Source organism: Gigantopelta aegis, chromosome 7 (genome assembly GCF_016097555.1).
Source record: "Gigantopelta aegis isolate Gae_Host chromosome 7, Gae_host_genome, whole genome shotgun sequence".
Classification (NCBI taxonomy): domain Eukaryota; kingdom Metazoa; phylum Mollusca; class Gastropoda; order Neomphalida; family Peltospiridae; genus Gigantopelta; species Gigantopelta aegis.
The window spans coordinates 16,610,553-16,625,651 of NC_054705.1; the positions used below are offsets into that span (position 1 = coordinate 16,610,553).

A 15,099-nucleotide genomic window follows, 5' to 3' on the forward strand; every position below is an offset into this window, starting at 1 on the left:
TTGTGTATTACCATTATCTGCATTTATATTTGTTTAATCACGGGCGTAGGAAGGTGCCAAAAGGTGTGGAGGGGCGGGCACACACACACATTACACAGATACACACGGAGAAACCCCTCTAAACCGGACAACGCACCTATTCTTTTTTCTGCACGTGATCAAAACGACAACAGTGTAAAATAAATTTTGCGATCATTACCTGCATTGTACGAAATTAAACACAACAAAACAAAACCGACGAAATCTTAATAATAAGTGAACTCCTAGCTGATTGGCTCAGTGGAGGGCACACACACACACACATTACACCACACACACAGTGAAACCCCTCTAAACCGGACATCCTTGGGACCAATAAACATTTCGGGTATAAAGAGGGATCCGGTTTACAGAGGTTAAGTTCTGTACTGCTTTTTAAAAAGGAACTCTGTAAAACGTCTGGTTTTGAGGGAATTCCGGCACATGCCCACCTTGCCCCCTACCACCCGCTTCCGCTTCCTACGCCACTGTTAATTATAGATCTGTCTAAATACTACATATATTAACGTGTGTGTGTGTCCGTGTCTGTGTGTCTGCGTGCATGCGTGTCTGCGTGCATGCGTGTGTGTGTGTGTGTGTGCTTATTTTTGTCGTGTGTCTCGCGTCAGTGTGAATGTGTATAAAGAGAATGCTACACGAGTGGCCGTTAGATACCATTTATCTTACATGGATCCGGAGTTGTTTTAAGGGGGGTGGGTGGGGGGGGGGGGGGGAATCGGTCTCACTTCAGACGAAAGTTCCAGAATTGCTGCTGCGATTGTTTTTCTTTTTCTTTTTACCATGGATTTCACAGAAAAGGTGGGTATATTTAGTTGTTTTTCTGACATCCTCGTCTGCCTTCGTCCATCCTCAGTGGCCATGGTGCCACCTCCCTTGCATTTGTATCCTAATTACTTTCCTTTACATTTTCCATGTAGCCATGGCAAGTTTTATTACTTCGACTTTGGCCGCAAATATTCTAAAAATAAGCCATGATACTTGTTGAGAACAGGGCCTGTTTTAGAGAGAAATTATAGGTCCAGGCTTATGGCACATTATTAATACAAATCCAAATCAAATACATGTATGTGAAAAGATCAGGTCAGGTGTGAAAGGCTGTGCACGATAACGCTTTCATAGTATGTCGTATAGCGCGTCACAGGGTCACGTGACTTAGCTCGTGGAGTCGGAGGTGTTTTGGCAAGCGAATATATTAAAAATGGTACATTTAGTTGAATTTGTTTTATTGATACTTCATATATATTGTAAAAGGTATACGTAGTTACCAAACAATAGTGAATTATGTTTTCGATACGCCTGGACCTGTAAAGAAAGCTAATGGTCCAAGCTAGCATATAGACAATTTTGGCTTATCAGTTTCAAGTCAACTTATACGTCACGGAGTCATCAGTTTCATGTTAACTTATACGTCACGGAGTAATCAGTTTCATGTTAACTTATACGTCACGGAGTAATCAGTTTCATGTAACTTATACGTCACGGAGTAATCAGTTTCATGTTAACTTATACGTCACGGAGTAATCAGTTTCAGGTCAACTTATACGTCACAGAGTAATCAGTTTTAGGTCAACTTATACATCAATGTGTAATCAGTTTCAGGTTAACTTAAACCTCACGGAGTAATAAGTTTCCGGTTAACTTATAGTCACTGTGTAATCAGTTTCACGTTAACTTATACGTCACGGAGTAATCAGTTTCAGGTTAACTTATAGGTCACATAGTAATCAGTTTCAGGTTAACTTATAGGTCACAGAGTAATCAGTTTCAGGTTGACTTGTACGTCACGGTGTAATCAGTTACAGGTTAACTTATACCACACGGAGCAATCAGTTTCAGGTTAATTTATAAGTTATGGAGTCATTAGTTTCAGGTTAACTTATACGTCACGGAGTAATCAGTTTCAGGTTAACTTATACATCATGGAGCAATCAGTTTCAGGTTAATGTATACGTCACTGTGTAATAGTTTCAGGTTAACTTATACGTCACAAAGTAATCAGTTTCACGTTAACTTATACGTCATGGAGTCATCAGTTTCAGGTTAACTTATACGTCACGGAGTAATTAGTTTCAGGTTAACCTATATATGTTACGGAGCTTATACGTCACTGTGTAATGAGTTTCGACTGTGTGTTCTCTGTATGTCTGTCTGTCTGTCTCTCTCACACACACACACACACACACACACACACACACAGAGAGACAGAGAGACGCACGCAAACAAGTTTTAAACTAACCATAAGTTGAAATCCAACATAGTCATAGTTTAAAATTATAATTGATTCTATATGACAGAAGGAAATCCGTTTTGTGTCATTTTAGGTCAGCTGTCGAGATAGTCCGGCGAGTGACGACGGAAGTCACGTGATCTGTGTCTACACAAAGGACTTCACTGACGTGGATGACGTCATGAGGGTGGAACTGATGCTACGTCAGCTTGGAGTCACCGGGAGACTGATGTATAAACCCGACATCTACACGATACTGGGGATATATGCGAAGAATGAGTGGCATTTAAGGCCAACGATTTACAGCACCACAAACGACTGGCCTGAGAAGTATATTCCCAAGTCTGAAGCACAGCCTGCCAAGAATATTGTCTTCCACAAAGACTACTATTCGTTTCTGAAGTGGTTTAAATCGACTTGCGAACGTAATCAGTAGTCTGCCAAGAGTATTGTCTTCCACAAAGACTACTATTCGTTTCTGAAGTGGTTTAAATCGACTTGCGGACGTAATCAGTAGTCTGCCAAGAGTATTGTCTTCCACAAAGACTACTATTCGTTTCTGAAGTGGTTTAAATCGACTTGCGAACGTAATCAGTAGTCTGGCAAGAGAATTGTCTTCCACAAAGACTACTAATCAGTGGCAGAAAATCCATTTAGGGGGACCCCAGTGACATGAGGCGGAATGACAAGGGAACTTTGGTGAAGGTTATGAGAAGGATCGTAAAAAATAATAATTAATATATAACAATTATAACTCACAAAATTAGCAGCCCCCCCCCCCCCCCCCCCCCCTTAGATCCGTATCTGCTATTCGTTTCTGAAGTGGTTTAAAACGACTGGGCCACGTAATCAGTAGCCTGGCAATAGTATTATCTACCACAAAGACAACTATTCATTTCTGAAGAGGTTTAAATTGGCCTGGGCACGTAATCAGTAGCCTGCCAAGAGAATTGTCTTCCAAAACGACTACTATCCGTGTCTGAAGTGGTTTAAATCGACTTGAGCATGTAACAATAGCCAGAAATGACTATTTCAATATATGAAGAATACCATTCGTTTCTGAAGTTGTCTAAAACGACTCGTGCATGTAATAATAGCCTAGAATGACTATTGCCTTAGACAGAGACTACTATTGTTTCTGAAGTGTGTTAAAACGATTTGGGCGTATAATAATCGGCAAGAAGTATTGTTTTCCACAGATAAAGACTACTATTGTTTCTGAAGTGATTTAAAGATAAAATTTGTTTTGTTTCATGGCTAGAGCCCATTGGTTGATTGATTTATTAATCATTCGCTATTGGATGTCAAACATTTGGTAATTTTGACATTATGTTAAGACAGAAAACCCGATACATTGGTCTATTACTAACAAGGGATCTTTTACATGCACCATACCACACAGGATAGCACATACCACAGCCTTTGATATACCAGCTATGGTGCACTGGCTGGAACGAGAAGTGGTTTAAAACGACTGTGGTTAAAGTTCGTTTGGGGCACCAATAGTTTACATGTCAAAAGAAAAATTAATAGATACTTTTTGGTGGAAAACGTATCCTTGCAATTCCGAGTGTAGGCAATCCCGGCCTCTCTCTCTCTCTCTCTCTCTCTCTCTCTCTCTTCCCCCCCCCCCCCCCCCCCCCCCTCCCCCCCCCCCCCCCACCCCCCCCCACCCCAGCCTTTTCCTGTCTTGGACGTAAGAGCTGGCAATAGTGAGAACTTGCGCCCAAGACAGGCGTGCGCGATAACAGCTTGATCCGAGTGCAGGGTATATACCACCAAATCAAATCTAATAGACAATAGTAACATATGTGGCTAAAACTCCTTACAAGCAGCATATCAGTCGGCATATACACCACGTATATATATACTAGCACCCCTCTCTCGTAAAGGGAATCAGAAAAAAACATTGGGAGGGTGGGGGGGGGGGGGTCAAGATGCTCATTTCAGAGATAGCGCGTAGCCTCTATGACTACCCTAGTTCTGCACCAAATTTGAGTACTTGTTTTTTTTACAGGTACCCCATACATGTTTCTAGCACAAAGCTACTTGACGCAGTGGTACTATATGAAATAAAATTGCATACATTTTTTTCCCTCAGTTTAATCGTAGAAATATTTTATTAGTCGGAAACATCTTACAATGGAGCAAACTCAGGAATGTCCCTTTAACACTAGAAAACAAAATAATGTTGTTTTGTTTAAAAGATACACTCATATCATTGGTATTTACGGTTATATGGCATATGACATAGTTAAAGCTGAAGTTTCGTTTTGTTTAACGACACATACTAGAGCACATTGATTTATTAATCATCGGCTATCAGATGTCGAAACATTTGGTTATTTTGACATAATAGTTTTTCAGAGGTAACCCGCTACATTTGTTCCATTAGTAGCAAGGGATCTTTTATATGCACCATCCCATAGATAGGATAGGACATATCAAGGGCTTTGAAATACCAGTCGTGGTGCACTGGCTAGAACGAGAAATAGCCCAATGGGCTCACCGACGGGGATCGATCCTAAACCGACCGCGCATCAGCCGAGCGCTTTACCACTGTGCTACGTCCCTCCCCAAGAGTGTCATAAACAAACTGAATAAACTGCCAAAATGAATAAATTAAGTAAACCGGCCTCGGTGGCGGAGTAGTTAAGGCATCGGACTACAGGCTGGTAGGTACAGAGTTCGCAGCCCGGTACCGGCTCCCACCTAGAGCGAGTTGTTAAGGGCTCAATGGGTAGGCCACTACACCCTCTTTTTCTCTCACTAATCAACTAACAACTAACCCACTGTTCTGGACAGATAGCTGAGGTGTGTGTTCCTATGAAAGCGCGCTTGAACCTTAATTGAATATAAGCACGAAAATACGTTGAAATGAATGAATGAATGAATTTAAGTTGCAGCTGTGATGACTGGGGATATTTTAGACTGCCGAATAGTTATGGTCTATGGTTTCAAAGTTAGTTTGTTTTGTCTAACGATACCACTAGAACACATTGTCATCAGAGGAAACCCGTTACATTTTCCTACCGCAAGGGATCTTTTATATGCACTTTCCCACGGACAAGAAAGCACATGCCACGGTCTTTGACCAACTGTGGTGCAGTGGTTAGAATGAGAAAAGCCCAATCAGTTGAATGGATCTACAGAGGTAGTTCGATCCTGCGACGCAAGCACCCCAAGTGAGCTCTCAAGCGACTGAGCTAAATCCCGCCCCTTCACTTTAAATTTAGTTTGTTTTGTTTGACGACACCACTGGAGCACACTGGTCTATTAAAATCATTGGCTAGTGGATGTCGAACAATTTTGACATATTGTCTTGGAGAGGAAACCCGCTGCAGGGGGCTGATCCAAATTTGTTGGCAGCTCGCACTACATTGTTAACTGAGGGTGAGATGGAGGATCAGATGTCAGGTTATTATATGGACAAGGGAGTATTAATGAATAAGAGTGTGGAGAAGGTTGTGCCTGATAGTGAGGAATGTGTGACAAGATGTAGAATTGTGGTGCCCTCTAAGTACCGTCCGTCATTGTTATTGTTAGCACATGAGGACGTGGTTGCTGGCCACTTAGGGCGGAATAAGACTCATAGTAAACTTGCCTCATAGTTTTATTTGAAGGGAATGTTTGCAGATGTCAGTAAGCATTGTATGCCATGTCATGTGTGTCAGGTTGTGAGGAAACCAACTCGGCTAATTCCTCCCTATCCCCTGCAGAAGGTTCCCATAGTTGGGGAAGCCTTTTCAAAAGTATTGATAGGTGTCGTGGGGCCATTACCGAAAACGCGTTCAGGCAACCAATTCTTATTAACAATTATGTGCTTAACTACGCGTTTTCCAGAGGCGATTCCCTTAAGGAAGGTTACTGAAATCTGTTGTAGCTAGTGCACTGCTTAAATACTTCACGTATACGGGTTTACCAGGTGAAATTCAAAGCGACCGGGGTACGAACTTCATGAGCAAGTTGATCCAGCAAGTACTATCTATGTTAGACCGGCCTCGGTGGCGTCGTGGCAGGCCATCGGTCTACAGGCTGGTAGGTACTGGGTTCGGATCCCAGTCGAGGCATGGGATTTTTAATCCAGATACCGACTCCAAACCCTGAGTGAGTGCTCCGCAAGGCTCAATGGGTAGGTGTAAACCACTTGCACCGACCAGTGATCCATAACTGGTTCAACAAAGGCCATGGTTTGTGCTGTCCTGCCTGTGGGAAACGCAAATAAAAGATCCCTTGCTGCCTGTCGTAAAGAAGAGTAGCCTATGTGGCGACAGCGGGTTTCCTCTAAAAACAGTGTCAGAATGACCATATGTTTGACGTCCAATAGCCGATGATAAGATTAAAAATCAATGTGCTCTAGTGGCGTCGTTAAATAAAACAAACTTTTATCTATGTTAGATATACGACAGATTCGTTCTGCTGCATTCCACCCTGAGAGCCAGGGCGCAATAGAACGTTTCCACCAGAGCATGAAAAGTATGCTCCGCTGGCATTGTTTCGACAATGGTACTGACTGGGACCAGTCAATCCCTTTCGTGGTGTTCGCAGCACGGGATGCGAAGCAAGAATCCTTAGGATTCACCCCATTTGAGTTGGTCTATGGGCACTCAGCCCGAGGCCCTCTCAAATTGGTAAAAGATAGTTGATTAGACAAGGATAATGCTGAAAACCTGCTGATTTATGTAGGGAGAGTTAGAGATAGGTTGTGGCAGGCGACCGAACTAGCTAGGAAGCATCTGAGCTATGCTCGGAGCAAAATAAAATCAGTGTTTGATAGGAAGGCTAGGAGTCGGGAATTTAAACCAGGGAATAAAGTGCTGCTGTACCTTCCCATTAAACGGGGTTCACTACAGAACCGGTATTTCGGTCCCTATGTTGTGCACAAACGGGTTAATGAGACTGGGTATGTGATAAACACTCCTGATAGGGTTAGGAAAAGTAGGTATTGTCACATCAATTTGCTAAAAGGTTATTTTGACAGACTGCCGATAGTTCCAGTGTTACCTGTCCAAATTGAGAGTCACTCAATTTCCTGTGATGACGTCATGACTGCAGAGATCAAATTAACCAACAGCCAGATTCTAGCAGACTTGAGTTCTTATCTACAGCACCTTGACAGCCCCCAGCAAGCAAAGTTGACTACGTTGATACAAGACAATGTTTCCATTTGTCAGGACTTTCCAACGGTTACCAATACCTTAATCCAGGGTGTGCTTGGAACCCAACGCTACACCGATTCGACAGCATGCCTATCAATAAACTCTGGAAAACGTGCAGCACTGAAAAGGGAGATAGATTACATGTTGAAACACGACATTCTGGAACCATCAAACAGTCAGTGGGCATCACCTGTTATACTAATTCAAAAGGGGGATAACATTTTTCGTGTATGTGCTGACCTACGTCGTGTAAATCAACTCATCAAGGCAGATGCCTACCCTCTACCCCGCCTTGACGACTGCATCGACAGAGTTGGACCTATACCTAGATCTTGAGAGAGAGAAGAAAAAGTCAGCAGAAGAGACACGGAAGAGGAAGTGTACATTGCAAGAAATTGAAGACATCAAGACAAAGAAGAGGAGGTTAGAGGTAGACATAACCAACTTAAATGCAACTGCTGATGGGCTCTTTCTCAAGGGTGAGGCAATCAACAAGATGACCTTCATCACTCAAGCAAATGCTCTAAAGAGAAGTGCCAAAGAAAAGAACATTCAGGTGGACAAATTAGAAGGCAGCTTGAATGAGCGTCTGGAACGCCTGAAGAATGTGTAAATGTGTGCTGAGAAACGGTCAGCTGTAGTTAACTAGTGATGTGTGTGTGTGTGTGTTAAACTGCTTGTAACATTGTGCTAAAGACTACTTGAAACACTGAAAAATATACTTGAAAAGTACTGTAATTTCTGTTCACCAGGTCTGTATGAACCATGACCGGCCTCGGTGGTGTCGTGGTTAGGCCATCGGTCTACAGACTGGTAGGTACTGGGTTCGGATCCCAGTCGAGGCATGGGATTTGTAATCCAAATACCAACTCCAAACCCTGAGTGAGTGCTCCGCAAGGCTTAATGGGTAGGTGTAAACCACTTGGACCGACCAGTGATCCATAACTGGTTCAACAAAGGCCATGGTTTGTGCTATCCTGCCTGTGGGAAGCACAAATAAAAGATCCCTTGCTGCTAATCGGAAAGAGTAGCCCATGTAGTGGCGACAGCGGGTTTCCTCTCAAAATCTGTGTGGTCCGTAACCATATGTCTGATGCCATATAACCTTAAATAAAATGTGTTGAGTGCGTCGTTAAATAAAATATTTCTTTCTTTCTTTTTTTCAAGGGGACCCTACTTTTCCTACTTTTTAGTTAGGCTCCTACTTTTTCTTTTTCTTGAAAAAGCCCTACTATCCCAACTTTTTCGTGAAAATAGTTCAAGAAATAATAGAAAAGTTTTATTCTAATTCATCACATTTGTAAGAACGAATCTGATTGGTTCTCTGCTAAAAATGTCAGGTGGTGATATAGGCCCTACCGGTCGCAAATTTTCTGGCAGAAATACGTCATAGGTTAAGCGAAGAACAGGGTTGCTTTGTAATGACGTCATAAAGACAATTTCTGTAGCGTTCATGTTACGTACAGAAGTCGTTAAATACTGAGAAGTTTTTGTTAGAAATGAACATAATTATTCTTTATTAGAGCTGATTAAATATGTCAAATTATACATCTGTTCGAACCGCTAACTGTCCGACCACCCATCGTCTGTTAATGGGCTGCCTAATGACGTCACCAGCTGGTGACGTTCATGGGTCATTCTCCATTAACTGTAGCAACCAATAAAGTATGAATGTTGAAAAATAAATATCTTCTGAGAATGTTAAAAGTGACCTGCCTGCATAGTCTTAAATTGTCTGTAACTATTTAAAAATAAATTCCCCTGTAAAGAGTCGCCCTTTTAACAGTGGTGGATGTTGAACTAAGGAAGTCGTACTGATAACGTACGTGACCCGTCATGCCCTCCTTAGGAATTGTACCCTATAAATATACAAATTGGTCATGTTAGGAAGTGAACAAAATACATTTTCTGAACAAGAAGAAACATCTTTAATGAAATCAACTTGAAAAATACAACTTTCTTTACTAATTTGTTCAAGATCGATGTTTGTAATAGCACACTCTGACTACATTTTGATGCATAGATTGATACCTTATGTTCCAAACTGCATAGCATTGGTGACAGACTTGCTCCAGGTAAATTTCACAGTTTATCTGCACCTAACAAACACATGAAATAACACAAAAGGGAAGTATACTACTCAGAAGTGTTCACTTATTATTGACAACTGTATCAAAAGAAGAGGTACGGATAACGTACGTGACGTTAAATTAGGATATGGTCGTTTGTAAAAGTTTCTTGCAATCTGTTTACATTTACTAACAAAACTATCCATCACCATGACCTTAGCTAACATGTAGAATGATAATCTAGCGAATCGTGTGCATATTGCCCATTTAATTAATGAATGTCACTGAAAATATGCCTGTAATACAAGTAAATTGTTCATAAATTGATTTTTGATCAACAAGTAAGTGCTTAAAATAAAACAATTCTAACAAAACACGTACAGGGTTATCTCCCCTAACTATGACATATATAAGATACCAGCACATTATCTCCAAAGGACACGAACGGTGTATCCTCACATCTGGGGATAACGTACGTGACTCGGTCTGGTTTAAAATGATTGTTCCATAGTGCCATCCACATGTTCAAAGAATAACGTCATTGTTAGGCCCTATGTAATTCAATCCCTTTGATCCAAACCAAGTACCTTCATTATAGTGTCCCACTCGCACGGGTTAACTTGAAAATGGCGGCTGCGGCTTGTTACAGGAGTAGGTTTGTCAATTAAGGAAATGACATCAGTATTGGCATACCATACATCCATCATCAAACATGGGCCAGAAAAAAATGATTACACCCAATGCGAGACATTGCCTTCACTTCCAAGTCGTCCTCATCTACGGCTTGTAACATTCCAGGATAGAGCTTGCCATCGTACAGTACTATCACCCATTTGTTCAAATAGACGGTTGGATGAATAGGAGCGGGAATTGGGACAAGTGCGAATGGTTTCTGATAATGAAATAAATATCTATAGTCAAAAATGTCACGTACGATATCACAAATGTCATGTACGATATCTACGTTCTGTCCGTCTGCGTTCGCATTTTGTATGGACCGCGATGTGTTTGCAAAGTCATAAGTGAAAATTACTGCATTACGATTTTTTCCGGGCTTATTTTTTTCAAACCTTGATTCTTTATGGGCTATATGTAGTGAACTATCAGTACATGCAAAAATATCTAATGAATCTCTAGCATACCTGATGTATTTAAGCAAAAAATCGGGGTCCAAACATGTGCGCCATGCAGACGACAATTTTGCCCGTCGATGTTGTATCTAAAATGTTGATTCAGCCTGGAACGCAGACTAATGGATGTCGGATAACGTATGTGGCAGTTTCGTACGTGACATTTCCAGTAAGAAGGGCCTGTAGTCATACATGCACTACATTTTATCATCATTTCTCTGCTTGTGCCCTTGTACATCTCAGAAACTCCAAGCCAAACTATGTATTAATGCGCTCAAGTGTCTACTTTTGTAAGACGGGAGCGTTCGTAGTGACACCCTTACAGACACGGTCCAGTATTATGGATTAATTGTCTCTCTGCATCTCTAATGTACATTTTTCAGAGGAAGGATAAGCAGATACACACAATTAAGTATATTTACCAGAATTTAGTCATTAATCCCAATCGATCTAGGCCGCCAGGCCTACGTAGTTTCCTCTTACAAATTGGATAACGTACGTGACCTAGAATTTGCGACATGATTTATTAGTGAATATTCCATAATTTAAGATGATTTTAAGTAGAGTAGACACATGTTTTGAAAAGGTGCCATGCTGTTGTGCTTACCCGAGTATAAAAACATACTTTAGAGGTAACAATCATGTATTTGTGATGCCCGTTTTATGCTGATCCTCATTTGCGACATGGGTATTTTTAAGGGTCGGCATTTTCCGACGGTCCTTTTGGAGGGAAAGGAGAGTAATGGCAGGTTCAATAATAACTCAAAAGTACAGGGAATGAACTAGACAACTCAGAAATAGTGTTTATTTTATAATACATTTAAATATTACTGTACAATCAGAGGTCAAAGTGCTGCGACAACTATTTTCTACAGTTGCTACAGTTAAAGGAGAATGACCCTTATAGGCTTATTCTTACTACAAATGTGACAATTTCCTATTTAAAATCAACTAGCAAACAGTTTAATTAGAATAGGGATAACCCTATTGTGTTTTCCGATTTGCGTACGTATATCGGTGGTTTTACAGTCGCAAATTTACCGCAAATCGGAAAAGACAGTAGGGTTATCCCCTAAATTAAATGCATTGATTGAACTAATCTAAGTCTTGATTTTAATAACAAGCAGTTTCTAGTATTTTTGTAGGATAAGTTTGTTGCAGTAGGTCGCCAGTGCTGCAAGAGGGGTTCCATGATGAGAATGACTGGTGCATGTTGACAAGTCAGAGGCACCCACTTTAGGTTCCTCTCCTCATTCTGTTGCTGAATCCCTCCTGAAGCACTGGTTTCTAAGCAAAGATACACTACATGTAAATCAGAATTGGGGAAAAGGTCAGTAGTCATTTATTTGCATCAAAAAGGTAAGTAAAGAGCCCTACTATCCCTACTTTTTGCCCTTAAAATCCCTACTTTTCCTTACTTTAAAAAAAATCCTCCTACATTTATCCCTACTTTTTTTTTATTGGTCACTTGAAAGTGTGTGTTGAGTATATTTATTATTTGATGTTCTATTTTAATATAAATGTCAGACTCTTAATTCCATTACTAAACAATGTTTTAAATTGTTTTACTATATCAAATTGTGGATGAAAGTACGGAAGCCCGTTACCGCCACTAGTAAACAAATATTTATTGCGTTATTACGAGATAACATTGCGTTATAACCAGATAATTATTGCGTTATTACGAGATAGCATTGCGTTATTATGAGATATTATTGCGTTATTAAGAGATAACATTGCGTTATTAAGAGATAATTATTGCGTTATTATGAGATAACATTGCGTTATTACGAGATAACGTTGTATGCGTTATTACTTATATGTTTGACGGACGTGGTGATTGCTGCAAGTGGATATGGCTGACCTTGATTCTCTATTGCGGTTTTATTTCAACATGTGTGTGTCACAGAGGATTATGCTTGAATTGGTGGCTCATAACCATCATCAAATCATCAGTGAAAGAATATTGCAGAGGAAACTGAAAAAACTGAAATTACGGAGGAGAAAAGACAAGTCAGACATTGTCGATTTGGCGGAATTCTTACTGGAAGAGATACAGACTTCTGGCTCACTGCATGGGTATAAATGGATGCATTTGAAATGTTTCCATGCTGGACATATAGTTGATCGAGAAACTGTACGTACTCCTTTGCTCTTACTAGACAAGAAAGGTGTTCAACGAAGGAAATCTGGTCGTTTATGCCGAAGACGTTATTCAAACAATGGACCAAATCATTGTTGGCATGTAGATTCCAATGACAAATTGAGGCCATAAGGAATTTTCATAAATGGGTGCATAGACGGATTTTCCAGATTGATTGTATGGTGCAAAGTTAGTGGCAACGGGAAAGCAAGAACAACAGCAAGATCCTTCTTAAAGGCTGCTGAAAACAGAGGAGGATATCCTCGGCTCGTCCGGACAGATAATGGCGTAGAAAACGCAGACATTCTGAAAATTCAGACATTCCTCAGAAGAAACCATAGAGATAATCAAGCTGGTGATGCCAGTGTTCTGGCTGGAGACAGCAGACTCAATCAACGGATTGAGTTTTGGTGGGGGATACTGAGGAAGGAATGCTTACAGTTCTGGATGGATCTATTCAATGAGATGAAAAAAGATGGCTATTTCACTGTGGATAAGCTAGATAAAGACCTTGTCAGGTTTTGCTTTTTACGGTTGATACAGGTAATGTTGTTGTTTGCGTTCTAAAATACAGTTTACAAAACAAATATTGCTCGATGACATCGCTCATAAATGTTTTGTATCGATTGACAAGCAATCGGGAGCTCCTTTGTCATGTAATCAGGGTTTAATCTAGCTGGTACCAAATCATGTTCAAGTCAAACCTACAGACCCGTACACGTTCAGTGTTACATCTAAAACGGCAATGCTTCGCGAACGCTACAGTAACGCCACGGTCAAAGGGGAACACTGAACGTACATGGATCTGTAGCTACTCCTCCGAGTCTATCGAGACTGACACAGATTTCTAAACCTGTCGTCGGAGGATATTGTAGGTTATTCCACTCCATGCCGTTACATCATTGTTTGATTAATGCAACATGACATTAAAAACAAAAGTGAACAAAAACAGATGCTCAAACAATATATTAAATACACTGTGACTAGAAACATTATTATTCAGAATCGTTTGTATTTCATTCTTCGGCGGATCGTCCACCTTAGAGGTCGTCCATATAGTACATACACAAAATTCTCAATATTGTGTATACCCCCCTGTACGCATGGCATACACAATGAGCCAGACACCCTCGCCCTCGTACACATGCGCATCCAATAGAAATGAAATTGTGAACATACATTGACATTTGAAATGGTTTGATACCTGCAAATCGCTCTGATATCGTTTTGTACGTGAACAATCGTCATTTCCGTATCAGGCACGAAATGTTTAGATAAAACGTACGGAAAATCAAGGAAACATGTACTAAATTTAGATCAGATGCACTGCAATGCGTTAATAACGTTATGACTTTTTGCGTACATACGCATTTGCCCTGACTCCCTCTCCCCCTGTACGCACACTGTACGCATTGAACTGGACCCCCCCCCCCCCCCCCCCCCCCCCCAGTGCCTACGTATTATACGGACGACCCCTTATTTCATTTTATTTCATGATGCTTTTTATTTCTTTTTCCAAGGTTGATATAGACAAAGTCGTTGAAGTGTGGAACAGCCATAAAATCAGACGTTCAAGATTTAATGGATTGCAAAACGCTACACCCGCAGTGCTGTACTGTCTTCCACATCTGCATGGATATACAGACTGTCTTTGCCAAGTAGAACCCTTGGATATCGAAGTCAGTTGTGACGAAATCCTGGATGAACGTGAAACGCCATGTGATGAAGATGTATATGAACTATGCACAATTCTGATGGATGAAAACAATCTCAGTCCTGCACGGGATGCGTATGCCGCCGTTGATATGTATATCGAACTCAGAACTGAGATTAAGCGAGTGCTGTAGTCAGATAAAACAGTTCCTGTGTTGTATGTGTAACTACGTAATTCCTTATGTGAATTTTGTGTATGTGTGTATGTGTGTGTGTGTGGGGGGGGGGGGGGGGGGGGGGGATAGCAGGAAATGGGACTTCGTTGTACTGAAAAGACTTTAAAATTATGTATATTTGACTTCATTTGTAAACGAATACAAATGCAAAAAAAACGTCAGATTGTATGTGTCGATATATGCAATTAAACGTTTCTAAAATTATAACTGACACGTTCATATTTCAACCATGCAGAGATACGATTTTAATCGTAATAACGGTTTTGTCGTTCAGATTATTGTCGTTATTACGGCTTTTCACTATCAGGTGATTTTTCTTATTCTTATTAGGGCATTCATGATCAAATGGTTTTCTGTTTTTATACGCCCCTAGGCGACGGTATCCGTCCGTCCGTCCGTCTCTCAGTAAACTTTATGTCTGGAGAACTACATACATTATGCAT

General features: G+C 40.8%; 2 protein-coding genes across 2 annotated transcripts in view; both read left to right on the forward strand.

Moving 5' to 3' along the window:
* Positions 1 to 3,528, forward strand: part of LOC121376844 (UPF0696 protein C11orf68 homolog) — a 29,224-nt gene extending 25,696 nt beyond the window's left edge. Inside the window, exon 6 of the mRNA XM_041504634.1 lies at positions 2,361 to 3,528. Coding sequence (XP_041360568.1) covers positions 2,361 to 2,702 — 342 coding nt within the window. The 3' untranslated portion in view covers positions 2,703 to 3,528. The remainder of the gene's footprint in view (positions 1 to 2,360) is intronic.
* A 9,387-nt stretch (positions 3,529 to 12,915) lies between these two features.
* On the forward strand, positions 12,916 to 14,715 carry LOC121376794. Its single transcript, XM_041504570.1, has 2 exons — positions 12,916 to 13,310; positions 14,288 to 14,715. Exons 1-2 carry the CDS (start codon positions 13,215 to 13,217, stop codon positions 14,612 to 14,614), a joined length of 423 nt encoding a protein of 140 aa, XP_041360504.1. The 5' UTR covers positions 12,916 to 13,214; the 3' UTR covers positions 14,615 to 14,715.
* The last annotated feature ends 384 nt before the right edge of the window (positions 14,716 to 15,099 follow it).

What these genes read in the sequence shown, in the direction of transcription:
- LOC121376794 (XM_041504570.1), top strand. Translation starts at nt 13,215, where the DNA reads ATGGATCTATTCAATGAGATGAAAAAAGATGGCTATTTCACTGTGGAT. An exon ending in GCTTTTTACGGTTGATACAG is followed by an intron (nt 13,311 to 14,287) that starts GTAATGTTGTTG and finishes TCTTTTTCCAAG; the next exon opens with GTTGATATAGACAAAGTCGT.